General features: G+C 46.6%; 1 protein-coding gene across 5 annotated transcripts; it reads right to left on the reverse strand.

The window, feature by feature from the left end:
* Positions 1-4034: 4034 nt before the first annotated feature.
* On the reverse strand, positions 4035-12845 carry SLC25A47 (solute carrier family 25 member 47). 5 transcript variants are annotated; one of them, XM_068192457.1, is made up of 6 exons: positions 12598-12845; positions 7261-7304; positions 6877-6948; positions 6428-6610; positions 5077-5347; positions 4035-4335 (listed from the first exon to the last, which is right to left on the reverse strand). In XM_068192457.1, exons 1-6 carry the CDS (start codon positions 12623-12625, stop codon positions 4049-4051), a joined length of 885 nt encoding a protein of 294 aa, XP_068048558.1. In that variant the 5' UTR covers positions 12626-12845; the 3' UTR covers positions 4035-4048. The 5 variants fall into 5 exon arrangements, with proteins under 5 accessions (XP_068048558.1, XP_068048559.1, XP_068048561.1 ...); XM_068192458.1 differs by lacking the exon at positions 6428-6610 and having other exon boundaries at positions 12598-12840; XM_068192460.1 differs by lacking the exons at positions 6428-6610; positions 6877-6948; positions 7261-7304; positions 12598-12845 and adding an exon at positions 6084-6212.
* Between the last annotated feature and the right edge of the window lie 1013 nt (positions 12846-13858).

Here is a 13858-nt window from a genome sequence, read left to right on the forward strand (position 1 = left end):
AAATGTTTCCCAGAGACTGTCTCCATAACCCACAGGCAAAGCATCTCAATGCCAGCAAGGACTTAACAATTAGTAGAAAAACTTTTTTTTTTTTTTTTTTTTTTTTTTGAGAAGTAGTGCAGCAGTTCTTAGGGGAAAAAAGCAGCTTCTCAAATCCAGTAATAAATAAGCTAAGTCTTAATTACTTTAGATTTTAATGATGACCTTCCTGTTCTTGCAGTCATCTTTAAGCCATACATAAAAGTTAAGCCTTAAATTGACTTTAAAAGTGCTTTTACAAACTTATAATGCAAATATATTGTTTCAAATATGCAGATTTGTTCTGCTAGATTTATTTCATTAGCTGAGAATTAATTTTGTTATTCAGCAAAGGGAAATATGCTGTAGGAGAAACAGTGCCATGTTCTAGATAAGCAGATGGATTATTTTGTAGCCACAACTGAACTATGTTTTGAAAGCTCTAGAAAGGAAACTGATAGTAAAACTATTTAGTATTTTTTTGCTGAACAAGCACTGTTTTCAAGTCCTCTTAGGAATTCATACCAACATGTTTCTGAGATGGGTGTTTCTCAGAGGAGTCTTGATGAATTCCTGACTCTATTACAATTATGGTTCATGTCCCAGGGGTCATTTTAAAGGTCAAGACAAGGCAGTTTTCAAAAACACACTGAAATGTTATCAGACATTGTTCATTACATTTTCCTCAATTTGCTCATTTTGTCCATCTCACTGTAATAAAAATGTAGATTAAAGTCTGTATCAAACTTCTTTTGTTTTACTTTTTTTTTAAGCCTTAAATTACCGTTACTCTGGTTTTGACCTCTCGTCCTACCTTTTCAGGTGTTAATTTGTCATCTGATGCAGCTGGTCCTTGTTTTGAAGGGTCAGAATGGGGTGCCTGAGAACCTCCTTCCAGGTAGACTTCGGACTGCTCCCAGACTGAGCGAGTGAGGGTCAGTTGTCCAGAGAGGACCTGGTCCCAAGCCAGACTGGATGTTGGATGTCCCTGCGCACAGCAGGCAGCTCTGGAATGGGGGAAGGTCAACGAGACCTGTTTACAGCGACACCTCAGTGGGTTTGGTGTAAACTGGTGCTTAAGTGGAAACACAGTGCTCACAATTTCTGTGCAAAAGCACAGATTCTGAATAGCTTCCCACAGTGCTTCCACAATCACCAAGAGGAAAGCTGAAACCTGCCTGGATATTCATGAGCATTGTCAGAGCAAACAGGAACTGTCAGCAACATGGGACCTGATCCTGAGTGTGACTTCTAAGAATTTTTTTTCTCAAGGCCACCAACTTTGTTGCTGAAACAACTTATCTATATGACAAGCTGCAAAGCAAACCCAATGTCAGTACAGAAAATGTGGTACCTTCTTTCAGTTGGTTGGCCTTCAGCTAGCTAGTTTATCAAAATAAATAGTTCTGTGATCATTAGAGTAGCTAAAGGTCAAGATAATACAAATCAGAAAATAAAGCAGTTAAGTGCTGAAAACCAGAAGCTGAACACCCAGCTTGGGCTGTGTGTAGTGAAGTACGTAATATGTGTCCTGTCAGTAAAAAAAAATTGGTTCAAATTCATGTGCCTGTGTTTACAGTACTCATACAGTCAGTTCCTGTACCTGTTGCTGTTTGTAACAGCAGCGAGTTCTTCCTCAGGTTGTCCCCCACACACTGTGTAGATGTTTTTTTCCCAGTAGAGGGTTCTGAACGGGATGGATTGTGAAGCCCTTACCTTCCTGAAAGAAGCTGCCTGGAGATACAATTTGCCTCTCATGTAGCATTTGTTCAGACCACATGAGAGCCTGCCTGTATGTGGTGCTGAACACCCTGAGGCTTAGAGTTCTCAGCCCCTCGCACTGGCTTCTGCAGTTCTACAATTCCTCTGTAATTTCTCTCCCTTGGAATCAGCTGTATTTCAGTTACACCCACAGGAGGAGACATTTTTAGTTGTCTGAGTGCGTGAGCATACTGGGAAAGATGGGCTATTTAATATTCAAACCTTGGGCTGACCATGAATGGTATCAGTGCTGCCTAACAATGGTTGTTTAGTCTGTTTTGCAGGCATTCTTTCACTGTCTCAGTTCAGACAATGTAATGCTTGAGAACAAGGTTGGCTGAGAATAACCTGGCATAAAGGAGTATGATTCCAAACATCCAGGCAGAGCAGGGATAAATCACCACCCAGTTAAACACATCCCTTGTAGAAAGAGGTGAGGGTAGTAGACTCTTAAGAGGAATTCCAAACCTCAAGGACATAATTAAATCTTCTGTTTTAAGGACTTTCTGACTAAAGGAAGTTTGGTGCTGACACCCAAAGCTGTCACCAGGGTGGTAGGTTGCTGAGGCCATAAGCATTTTGGAGAGAATCCAGTTTAGTGTTGGGTCTTTCATTTCACTCCCCTTAAGGTGACATAGGGTACACCAGCCTGGTCTCTTCACCCTGCTCTTGGATCAGCTGCAAGGGCTGGATAGACATTTGAAAGAATTCAGGTGATTGTTTGATATGATAGCATGGCTGTGAACATGTTTAAAAGGCCAGTTGAAGGCGTAGATTTCAGGAGTTGTGGGGCTTTTTAGAGATCTCTGTGTGGGGTAGAAGAGGTTCCCTTTATTCTTGTCTAGGAGCCACCTGAATTATTTAAACTTGTTGTAGTTCTTTCTGTATGTCGAAGGCAGCTGACAAGTCCTGTCTGCTACAAAACTGCAGTCAGTGTAGTAAAGCCATGTCATCAGCTGGTGAGAGTGCTGGCCAGAAGGGTCCTAAATATGAGAACCCCTTTTAAAATACAGTATTCCCCTTTCCCTCCAATAAACACATTTTTAGCAGAATCTTATAGGTTGGATCCAGAATGCTTCAAGTGTCATCATCCAGGGATTAAATCAGAAGCATATATGTTGCCGGTGAGGCAGAATGAACAAACTAACATTTCTGGGTTTAGGCATTTTTCTTCTGAAGCAATAGCATGAGCACTGGTTTTTCAACTGACTTTTTCATGAAAAAAAAAAAAGTAGGAAAAAGTAATGCACAATAAGCAGTAGGAAGATGAGAAAGAAGTAATAGAAAAGTCTGAAATTCTTTCAAAAGGCACCTTTGGCAAAATACATTTAGCTGCTACTAACAGCATTATTTAAAGGGAGAAGAGTATGCACTTTTAAAAGCTGGGAATCTTGATTATGCTCTACAACTTAGCAAATCTCTTCTAACTTGCCTAACCCCGCCAGTGCACGGATTTTATGGCAGCCTTTCCTTCGCCAAGCAAAGAGGCTTTGCATCTATTCCTGCCCTCGCTCCAGGATGAGAACAGATTGCCTGCAAAGCTGTGCCAAGCTGGGAGAGCCGCTGCTCCATGGCCTGCGGAGAGGGCTGATGCTGTGTGGGGCTCAGGGAGAAAATCACACGGGCCTGCCGGGAGCCGCGCCGGGCGCTGCAGCGAGACCATTAGCGCAGTTATGTAAACAGACCATGTCTGCCACTCATTACAGAGCAGCGGGGAAAAGAAAGGACATTCCTGCTTCAGCTGCTGCCAAGGGAGTATAATTTGAGAGTGCTTTGGGAAAATTACTGCTGGGAAGGGGAGGCTGCAGCCTGAAGCAGCTCGGTGAGTCACTCAGTGAATGCAGTGCAGGCATAGCATGTAAAGAGCACACTCTGGAGAGTGTTGAATCCTACCCAAATTCCCCCCCGCAGCTCTTCCTTTGGTTGTGAGGATCATTTTCTGTGCCAGTAGAAAAAAATGACTTGATTTACCAAAACCCCTGATCAGACAAATAACTTATTAGAACGTAAAAATTCACAAATGTTTCAAGGGCCTAAGTGGTGGCTACAGTCTAAATACCTTAATGAGATAAAAGGGAGGTTTTATATGAAGCCAAGCATCCCTGATAAGTTTGTAATCCTGTAAGAATAAAACAAAGCCATCAATTGTCAGCTTTGGGCTGAAATGTCCATGCTTCTTATGCTGTCCATCAATTCAACAGTTGTTTGTGGATGTTGTCTTACAAAACAAATAAATAAATGAAATACACTTTGGACAGAATGGAACAAGCTATTTTTTGTTTCTGTAATGATCTGTAAATCTCAATACTCCTTCATATGTTACAAACACTACCATGTTCACGGGAAAGGCACGAATGCAGTTTAAACCCAGTCCTTTGAAAAGCACTTTTGCCCCCTCCTTTCTCACACTTTCCCTCACACAGTGGATCAGGCCTTTGTACTTGTGCTGGTCCGATTCATCTGTTTGCATGCGTGACTTGATGACGTCCATGGGAGTTGCTAATCCCCAGGCCAGGACTCCAGCAAAACCACCAGAAAGCAGCACAACGAGGAAACCTGCAGGAGAGAGTGAAGGGAGAAGGGCAGTTCACTTGCATTTGTTCAGCTACAGCCATCTCAGATTTGACAACAAACTTCAGTAACTTTCATGTTTTTTGGGAGTTATCTTGTGCAGCTCTTGCAGTTGTGTGTTTCCAGTGATCTCAGAGAATTTTTGCACACATGGCACTTTGAACACCATGTGAACTAGATGTGGTACAGCCTGAGAGCACTCACACCCTCTTCAGATGGATCTAATTTTTATAATTCTTGAGGAGATGCTCTTCTGCTAATCTTAGCTATTCAATCTTTTCTCAAAGTGGATAGTTGCTTTTTGGAGCCAAATCACAACAAAGAATCTGAAGTATCTTTACCTTCTCCACCTGGACTTCAAGACTGATCCTTGTCTGAGTTCCATGATGGCTCCCAGGAGCTTTGTCCATATTTAATTTCTTGTTACCCTGTTTTTGCAATAACAGGATTTCATATCCACATTCCAGGCAGCAGAGGGTAAGAACCCCTCCTGCAGGAGGAGGAGGAGCTGCTTAGGGACAAGGTGGGGACACTGAAGCCCTTGCATGAAGGCTGCTGAAACTAGGCCTGGGGCCAAAACTAGTGCACACAGAGCAACTCCTCATGAGGATCTGGGTGAGGTTTGATGGGTACTGGGTGATGTTTGCCTAGAGTCTGGTTTCCCCCTTAGTGTGTGACTAAATAAGCCATATTTGCAGGTAATGGCAGATGCTTCCCAGTACCTACCTGGTTTATTTCTCCCATCTGGTGTGAGCCAGTCACACAGTACAGAATAGGAAAGGAAGTATATTGCAGAAGCAGAGCAATCCCTGCAGAGTAATGCAGAACAGCCCTTGTAGACACCCCCAAAACCTTCCTCCTTGATGATAACCTTCAGACAGTGTAGAGACCCTCGGTACTTTGGCTTGGAAACAGGCTGATGTGTGGTGGAAGGGTGTGGGTTCCTCTGAGTCTGCATCCGAACTTTAGCCACCTCACTAGGGTTTGTCAACACAACCTGCAACACCAGAGAAAGGCATTTTAACCCTCACAGGTAAACAATGTTTTGATCTTCCTCCTGTGAATTCTTGTCTCACAGCTTTTCAGGCAATAGTATTGTCTGTGAGCTCCAGCAAGCTCCAGCCTCCTCCCCTCTGCCTGTGCTGTTCCACCCAGCAGCAACAGAACACATGTGTGAGCTGCACTGGGCAGAGAGGAAGGCAAGGCAGAATCAACACAGGATATTAAATACCTGTAACTACTTGCTAAACTAGATGGGTGCGGGAAGAGGGATGTCCTCAGCCATAGGGAAGCATACATCAGGGCTCTTATTTGTATCTGTATTTGAACCAAGACCATCCAGACTATAAAAATTTAGCCCATGTTGAGTCACTGACTGCTAGGAAACACCTAGAAACCTGACCATCTGGACTGCTGTGTAAGAGGATTGTGACCAGGCACACGTTTCTGCCCAGCATGCCATGGGCATGATGGGATGAGCTCCACCACGTTCACAGCACCTGTGGACGCTCACCCTCATCTGCTTCTGGGAAACTGCTCCTGGACACAGCCTGCCCCCTGCCCCAGGATCCTGCAGGTTTGCCAGGCAGCATCACTTCTCAGTGGTACCCTGCTGAGTTTTAAGTCCTGGCAAGGCAGCACTGTGCTCTGCCCGTTCCTGCAGCGATGCTTGTGCTGGGAAAGCAGCGACCCATGCTTTAACTCAGAGTTATGTCTGTCTTACATAAACACACCATCACAGCCACTTGGGGAGTTTGCTGCCTATGCTGTGTTCTCTTCCTTGTTCTGTGTTTGCTGCCAAGGTCTGTGTCATGTTAGTGGCATGTTCTTAAACGTTCTGGCACTCCAAACCAAATCCAGCATGAGCTGCCCAGCAGGACTCGGCCACGCCACGGAGCCGACCACTGAAGGGGCAGCGAGGGCAGAGCATGACCTCCCCTGCGAAAACAAACCCACCAGACTTGTTGCAGGCTCCCCTGTGGCCTCCCGGACCGAAGAAACATTCCCTGCTTTTCCAGTGGCCTGTGCTTGTGAACAAGATCTCTTGTCGTGCTTTCCCTGCGGGCTGTTTACCTACCCGGGCAGCGCCGGCAGCAGCTCCCGCAAGAGAAACATCCAGCTCGGATGGCTTGGCATCTGCAGCCCCGTATCGCAGCTTGCAGATGGCACTGAGGAAGTTTCTGTATGTGCCAAAGGAAACGGAGGAAACCGCGGATACAGCGAGGACTGATGCGGTCACGCCTTTGTAAAATCCGCGGACCTCGAGGGAAACGAAGGAGAAAGGAAAAGTTTAAGGGTGAACAGCATGGGAAAGCATCTGCTCAAAAGCACTGGCTGTACATTGCTGAGTCAAAACTTAGTCCCACCTTACAGCTCATCAACAAAGCTACATTTCACCCTGAGCCCTCTCCCAAATGATGCTTGTGTGCAACTGGTGCCCATCCTCCCCAGACTGACAGGCAGCTCTGCTGCTCTGAAACAAGGCATGTGCAATTGGCATCAGCAATACCACTGAGAGGCACCTACCTTTTCGGTCCTGTATGTTTCCTGAACACAGTGCCAAAATCCTCTGTAGTGGTTCTCAGTCTGAATTCTCACCTGGGAATACAGGGACAATTTTAAAATGTAGATATAATATTAAAATAAATAAAAACAATAGCTATAATATTAAAATTAATAAAACAACAAATGCCATAGTAGCAAATCAGATCATTAACCATAAAATAACATGACCAAACAATTTAATTTTTTTTAGAGACAAACACAACCAAATACAGTGAGATATGGAGATGTAATGCAGATAAAGTATTATCATGGGACAATTTTTTTGAAAAGAAGGGGCAAAACAAAAGGGCCTCTTCTCCTCTTCTTTTTTGTTCTATAGTCAAGAAATAAAGCTCCAACAGGTACCTTTACTGTGTCCAGTGGATAACCCACGGCTGTGCTTAGACCACCTGAAACAGAGGATATGTCGGAGATGGTTAACAGCACATGTCACAACAGACCTTTCACCCATCACAGAAGGGCACTGGGGAATAGCAGAGCCCAGCAGTGCCTGGCACCAAACTTCTTGAGCTCCAGTAATGACATTTGAGCCACGAATGACAGAGAAAAATGCAGATTTCTCTGTGTGACCAAGGCTCGCCCAGAGGAGGAAACGGAGTGTGGGAAACTTGTCAGGAACAACAAGATGGAGCAAGATGAGACAGGGAGAGACACTGACAGCACTGCCCCCGAAGGATGAAGGGAGGACCCTGGGCTGTATTTGTTTCCCCTCTCAGCTCAGGCACTAAAGCATCTTTGAACTGTGAGCAAGCATCCTCACGGGAGGTGCCAAGCATCCCCACTCACACGGTCTGGAGCAGCTTTGGTTTTCAGGGCTCGGCGGGATTTGGGGCAGGGAGGGATTAGCGCTGGGAGTGTCCAGAGGCAGCGGCTGCCGAGCCCGCCCAGCGCGGCCGGCTGAGCATCACATGCCGTGTCGGCATGTCCAGCTCCCGGGCCGGTGTCAATCCTCCAGCAACACCCACGCTCGCTCCTAGAGCCTTAAAATAGCCGCTGGATGTCTATTAATCCTCTGAGACAAAGCTACTGCCTTAATGGCAAGTAAGGAGGGCTAAAGAGCTCCAACACGGATTTCCCTCTGTTGCAATAATAAATAGATCTCACCTCACTGCATTGTTCAGCTCTGAGCTAAGTGCTAGCAGGTAATAAACGTGCAGACCAGCAAACCTCCTCCCAGTCCATCACCTGCCAAGTCACCTGAGAGGAAATCAGGCTGAAGAATAATAGAGCTGTATCCATGTGAGTTATTTAGGCAGAGATCAAGTTCATAGAAGTGCTGGATTAGCCCATGAGACAGTCAGGCATTCAGAGATACAGGGCACGTCTGGTGGCTCACCTATTGAAAACTGCCTCTCACTGAGTTCTTCTTTAAAAAAGAAAAATTAAAACCCGAGCTACTAAAAAATGTGTTAGTTGGTGTGGGTATGTTCACCTCTGATTACGTGGCTGCCTGAGAGCTCTGGGAAACTCTCCCTTGCTCTGGAGAAAAGCAGCAGCTGCTCTTGTGAGTCACCAGGAGACAGTCCCAAAGTGCATTACTCAGAGGAAAATAACCAACAGCACCTTTCTTGCAGAAAATTCAGGTTTGTTCTTCAAAAATATCTATCAAATCTGGCACCAGGTAAACAGCAATGAAGGGGGGAAAAGGGCCTCGATGGAAGAGAGACAGTGATGGAAGAGAGAGGGCAAGGGGGAATACACAGGCAATAATGTGGCTTGGAGAAGCAATGTCTTAGGTCCAAGCAGAGAGTGACAATGCACAAAGTAATCTGGGGACACCTGCGCTGTCCCAGGTTCCCGGCCACCAGCCAGAGTAAACACGGACACTGCCAGCCAGGGAAGAGCAGCACATGAGACAGTGCCAGCATAACAGTGCTGACCTCACAGCTGCAGTCCCCAGCCCAAGCACCCCATCTCAGCTGGAAGGTTTTGACACATCTCATTGTTTTCAGAATTCCTGAACCTTAGAGGAGATGGGCATGGGCTGACCAGATGCTGGTGACACAGGGGCACCATGCACAGCTCAGTCCTGGCTCACTCCACTGGATAAGGAAGGTAGGAGCCCTGGCTCATGCAGATCACATACCAAGGATGATTTGGGTCAGTGTTTAACAAGAACTGACCTCCCTTCTGGAGAAATCACCCTGTTCACACGATTAGATTCAAAGACAGCAACCCAGTAGGTTGCCCTTAACAGACTGTTTCAGCCCTAAAGGCTCCCCATGAACTTGGTTCCAGTAAGGATCAAACATCTCCACTTGGGAGGAAACCATACAAGCAAAATTTTCACTGCTCCCAGCAAAGATGTGAATCCCCCAAACCTCCAAATAACCCAGCCTGCCATGAACTGCACTACTTAGGGGCACAAAGCACTCCAAGCGGTTTTCAGAGCTGAGGAGCTCGGCCAAGTCTATCAAAGGCTGAGAAATGAGGGCTCTGCACACTGCCACACGATATAAATAGCCTGGGACTAAGATAGCATGACCCACACGTGTCCTGTTTGCGCAGCAAAATCAAAGAAGGCCAGCAATGAACAGTGGGCATACAGGAGAGGGTTCCTGTGGGACTCCTGCTGAGTAACGCTGCATCAGCTGTGACAAAAATAAAGAGCAAAACCAGGGGAATTACCTTCTTTTTATTTTAGTGAGCCATTTTTATGCCTCCTTTATCTGAGATATTCCCACATATTAAGCAGAGCTTGCAGCATCCCCTACACACACGGAATGCACAAAATAGATTACTCACAGTCCCTACACAAGTCAGGTCACTCTGAGCAAGCAACTCAATTAAGGAGAGATTCTGGTGGGATGGCAATCACAAGGGAGCAAGTGACACCTGTACAGAGCCCACCAGGCTGCAACAGCTCTGCAACAGCTCTGAGCTGTTGGCAAACCTTGGCTGAGACACCCAGGGAGGAGCAGGGATCGTTGTCCATGCACTGGATGGGCAGACAGCAACTTTCAAAAACCTTTGTTTTGTGCAGAGTTGGGAACATCAGTGCCCTAGACCCTGTGCAAGCTGAGCTTCATTCAGTCACACGACCCTAGCAGGTGCTGCTTTAGCTGTAAGGAGACAGCATGTTCCTTCTATAAGGGGATTATTTTATCTGCCCTTGGACTGCATGAAATCTCCCAGCTGTGGAAAAGCCCAGTCCTGCTGCAGACCCTGCTGCACTACTACCACTGGGTAAACCTCAGCTTCGCTTCCCCAGATCTTTACTCCTGACATAAGAGTCAAGTCATCCTGCAGTCATCACCAGCCCCAGCCATCAATCCCTACCCCCTGCCATGGCCCAGGCTGCTGCTGCATGCATGGGATCATAGGAAAATTCAAGTCAGAAGGGACCTCAGGAGGTCTCTAGTCCAAACTCCTGCTCAATTTTACTGGACAGGAAGGACTGCTTCCTAAAACATCCAGCCATATTTGCTGTTATAGAAAGCCTCCACAGTCACTAAGCATGTTTCTCTCATGTTTTTTCTGTCTGGAGCCATAGCAGATCACTGTTCCTGGGGCTGAAGATGCTACGTTTTTTATGTCATTGACACAGAAACCATTGCCCAGAGGTGATGCACAGTATTTGTGCAGCTGCCTGAGGCAGCCAGAGGCTGGAATTCGAATGGGCATGACCTCTGCTGTTTTTCAGAGGTGCTTAAGCCATGCTTTCTCCAAGACACTCTGAAAATAGATCTAGGTCACAAGAATGTAATTTACTAAACAGAAACTCTTATTTTTATGTTGCCTCAGCTTGCTTGATGCTCCTTAGCTGGGTTCACAGACTCCTTAGGAACATGAAAATTGCTTCAGCTCTAGCAAACATAAACCCCAAAACAAGCTCAGCACCAAAACCATCCCAGTTCTTGCAGGATAGAGGTCCAACCCCAGGAGCTGTCCCATCTGAGGGGAAGGATGATGGCCCTGAAGCCCTGCCCAGGTACCTCCCATGTGTCCATGGGCAAGCTCCCACCTCTGCCAGCCAATTAGAAGTTGCAGTATCCCTCCTAGAAAAGCTCTGAGCTGGACACAGAGGACAGGCTGGACAATCTTGCTCTCTGACACACTGAGGTCAGTGAAGTGCCTTACAACAAGCAAAGACTTTTCTGGTCCCAGCTGGATCTCCACAGCCTGCATCCCCTCAGGCTGAGCCTGTGTCCAGGGCACACAGGGGAGATTCTTGCTGCATGGCTGTGCAGAACACGATGCTGGAATCTGGACATGGGGTCACAGCACAAACCCTGGCTTTGTATGGGAGCCAGGACAGAAAACCAAGGTGAATGACCGTGTTCAAACTCTGTTTTCAGCTCTCCATGTTCCCTTGCAAAAGAAGTTTGTCCTTAAGTGACCTGTCTCAAACTGTGCTAAAAAAGCAAAGGAGTCCAAGCAAAAAAATGCAATCATCTCTGTCCCACCATGAGGTCTAAGAGGAGGTTTGGTTAATCCTTCTGGGATGGACATCCTGCTGCCAGCCCTAGAACAGGGCTTCCTTCTCCACAGGGTGCTCTGAAGTCAGAAGGGAAACAGGAGGAGAAAGACAAGCTATCATGGTGGGGCTGGTTATATCCTCCTCTCCCATGAAGAGTCTCCAAACACCCCTGGAAGACCAACACCCCAAGCATAGGCACAACAGGCACCTCCAGGGCTGGATGCTGCTGAGATGCCAAACCTCATCCCTCTTGCACATATTGGCTGATGAGAAATTAGTGGGCAGGGCAAGACTCAGCATGGTCCTTCCCAGGACAAACACATCTGCACCAGGACCACAGGCTGTTCCTGGTGAGGGAAAATGCCAAATTTCAGTGAATGTCAAAGAGAGCTCTGTCATATAGGCTTGGGCTGGGTGTGTCAGCCACCTGGTAGATTTACCTGGCCTTTCTGTCAGTTATGACCCAAAGGCTTTTCTCAGGGTATTTTTTGGTCCATATAATATATATATATATATAATATATATTGGTATATATTATCTTGTATACTCCACTAAATCTAATAAGATTTCAGTGAAGAACTGAGACTGATGGGTACATTTTGTTGTTTAAAACAAAGATGGGTTTGAGCAGTACATGCTCTAAAAATGTCTAGAATTTAATCACACTTCTCTCCTCTCCACACTTCTCTTTTTTTATATACAGCTAACCTACTTTCTCTCAAAGTCTGCTGCCTGGCTCACCTGCTCTGAGATCACCATCACAACTGCAAATACATCTTGACCTAAGATAATGCAAAGGTCCTTCATCCAGACATTCTGACTGCAATAAGGACACTGTGCTTCCTCCCCTCCTGTCTCACAAACCACACCCTCAGCCCCCCAGAGCCACCATCCCAGCAGCCTGCTGGGAGCCCTAGATGCCAGACACGTGAGGGTTTTGCTGTCAGGGCTATACAAGCCAGTTTGTATATCTGCACAATACCTCTGTCTCTTCCTATTAGAGTTTTGCCCTGTCCCACTGCAATCAGACTCGAGGAGGTTGCAGGCAATGACCTCAGCTGACCAAGCTGCAGCTCTGCCTCTCCAGCAGCTCTGTGATCCCGCTTTGATGGCATTCCCCACTTAATAAGGAAGAACACGCTTTTAACAAGCAGCCCCCATTGAAAGACTCTCAGCTCTGCTATTGAGACCTGCTCTTCAGCTGAACAAGAAGGAAACACAGCTATCTGCTTTGGTCAACAAGCACCAATTCATGCATTTACCTCCGATGGCCCCAGCAATGAAATCCATCCAGAGTGCGGCTGCTGCTGTAATCACCCCGATGAGATCTGGCGAGGTGGAAGGGACGAGGATCCGGGTCGGTCTTCCCAGAGCCCTGGCAGTCCTTCAGACACTGATTTTAATATGAATCACCTTCCTACAGTCTGCCCATGCCTCTGGAGATTGTGAGCCTTGTGGGTACTTGATGAATTTGTACGCTGGTGGCAGAGCTGGGAAGCCTGGAACTGTTCCAGGAACGCAGTGAATAAATAATCCCATGAAGCCCTGAAATGCTGTGCCAAAGCTGCTGTTCCCAGTGCCCTTTTGCCTGGAAAGTCCTGAGGGGTGCTGACTCGCAGGGCAAGGCTGACTGTGAAGGGGCCAGGCCCTGCTGTACTCACTAGCCCCAGAAAACAGCTTTGCACACTTGTTTGCCACAGGACACTTGGCCTGCACCACGGAGACGCTGCGTTTGTGGCTACTTGCAGGATTCCTCCTTCCCCTATCCCAGCCCACTCCTTCTCCTTCTGATGGCCCACACACCCCTTCCATTAATGGAAATTCCCTCTGCCTTTACCAAGCCATTTTTTTTTAACTTTCCTAGTGCATGAAGCTGACCCTAGCTTCTACACATATCTCCATGGATATACATCCCTCACTCATTATGAATACAAATTGTGAAGCCCAGAAATTAATCTAACAACATCCAGAGTATTTGCTTCTATTTCAGACAGCAGCAGCATAGTTTTCCCAGCCCCTGGAGCAGCTCTTCATTTCTTGCTCAGATTCCTAACCCCCTTTCCAATGTCAGCTCACTGTAGAGAGACCTGCTGATCAAAGGGAACCAAGAGTTCGAGGAAATGTCATATTGCCTGTTTTTGCACAACAGTCCCGTTACCAAAGGGTGCCTCATCTATGTGTGGAAGGTTAAGTTTTGCCCACACCCTGGAAACTAAAGTCTTGATACAATGAAGGGCTTGCCAAGCCGTGACCTGAATTTTACCCCTCTCATAGAGGTTTTCCTGGGTCAGAGCCAAGGTACATTGGCAGCAAAGGGAAAAGAAAATTTCACGGCTGCTGCTCCCTGGGTCAGCTTTACAGGGGAGCTGAGGACTTCAGTACCCAGTGTCACTTCCTACACATTTTCCAAAACCCTATTTCCCACTGAAGCATGTGTTTTGGGGCTGCTGTGCCAGTGGCATATAGCAAAGCTCTGTGTGAGAGCACAGTTTCTGGGAAGTGAAAATGAAAGTATTTTTGTTA

This window comes from Anomalospiza imberbis, chromosome 6 (assembly GCF_031753505.1).
Source record: "Anomalospiza imberbis isolate Cuckoo-Finch-1a 21T00152 chromosome 6, ASM3175350v1, whole genome shotgun sequence".
Lineage (NCBI taxonomy): Eukaryota > Metazoa > Chordata > Aves > Passeriformes > Viduidae > Anomalospiza > Anomalospiza imberbis.

Bases quoted from the DNA above. Each gene is read 5' to 3' on its own strand.
- SLC25A47 (XM_068192457.1), bottom strand. From the start codon at position 12,625: ATGGATTTCATTGCTGGGGCCATCGGAG. The intron at 6,611-6,876 runs GTAGGTGCCTCT...GTTTCCCTCGAG, and splicing joins AAACATACAGGACCGAAAAG to GTCCGCGGATTTTACAAAGG. The intron at 4,336-5,076 runs GTAGGTACTGGG...TCTCTCCTGCAG, and splicing joins AGATGGGAGAAATAAACCAG to GTTTCCTCGTTGTGCTGCTT.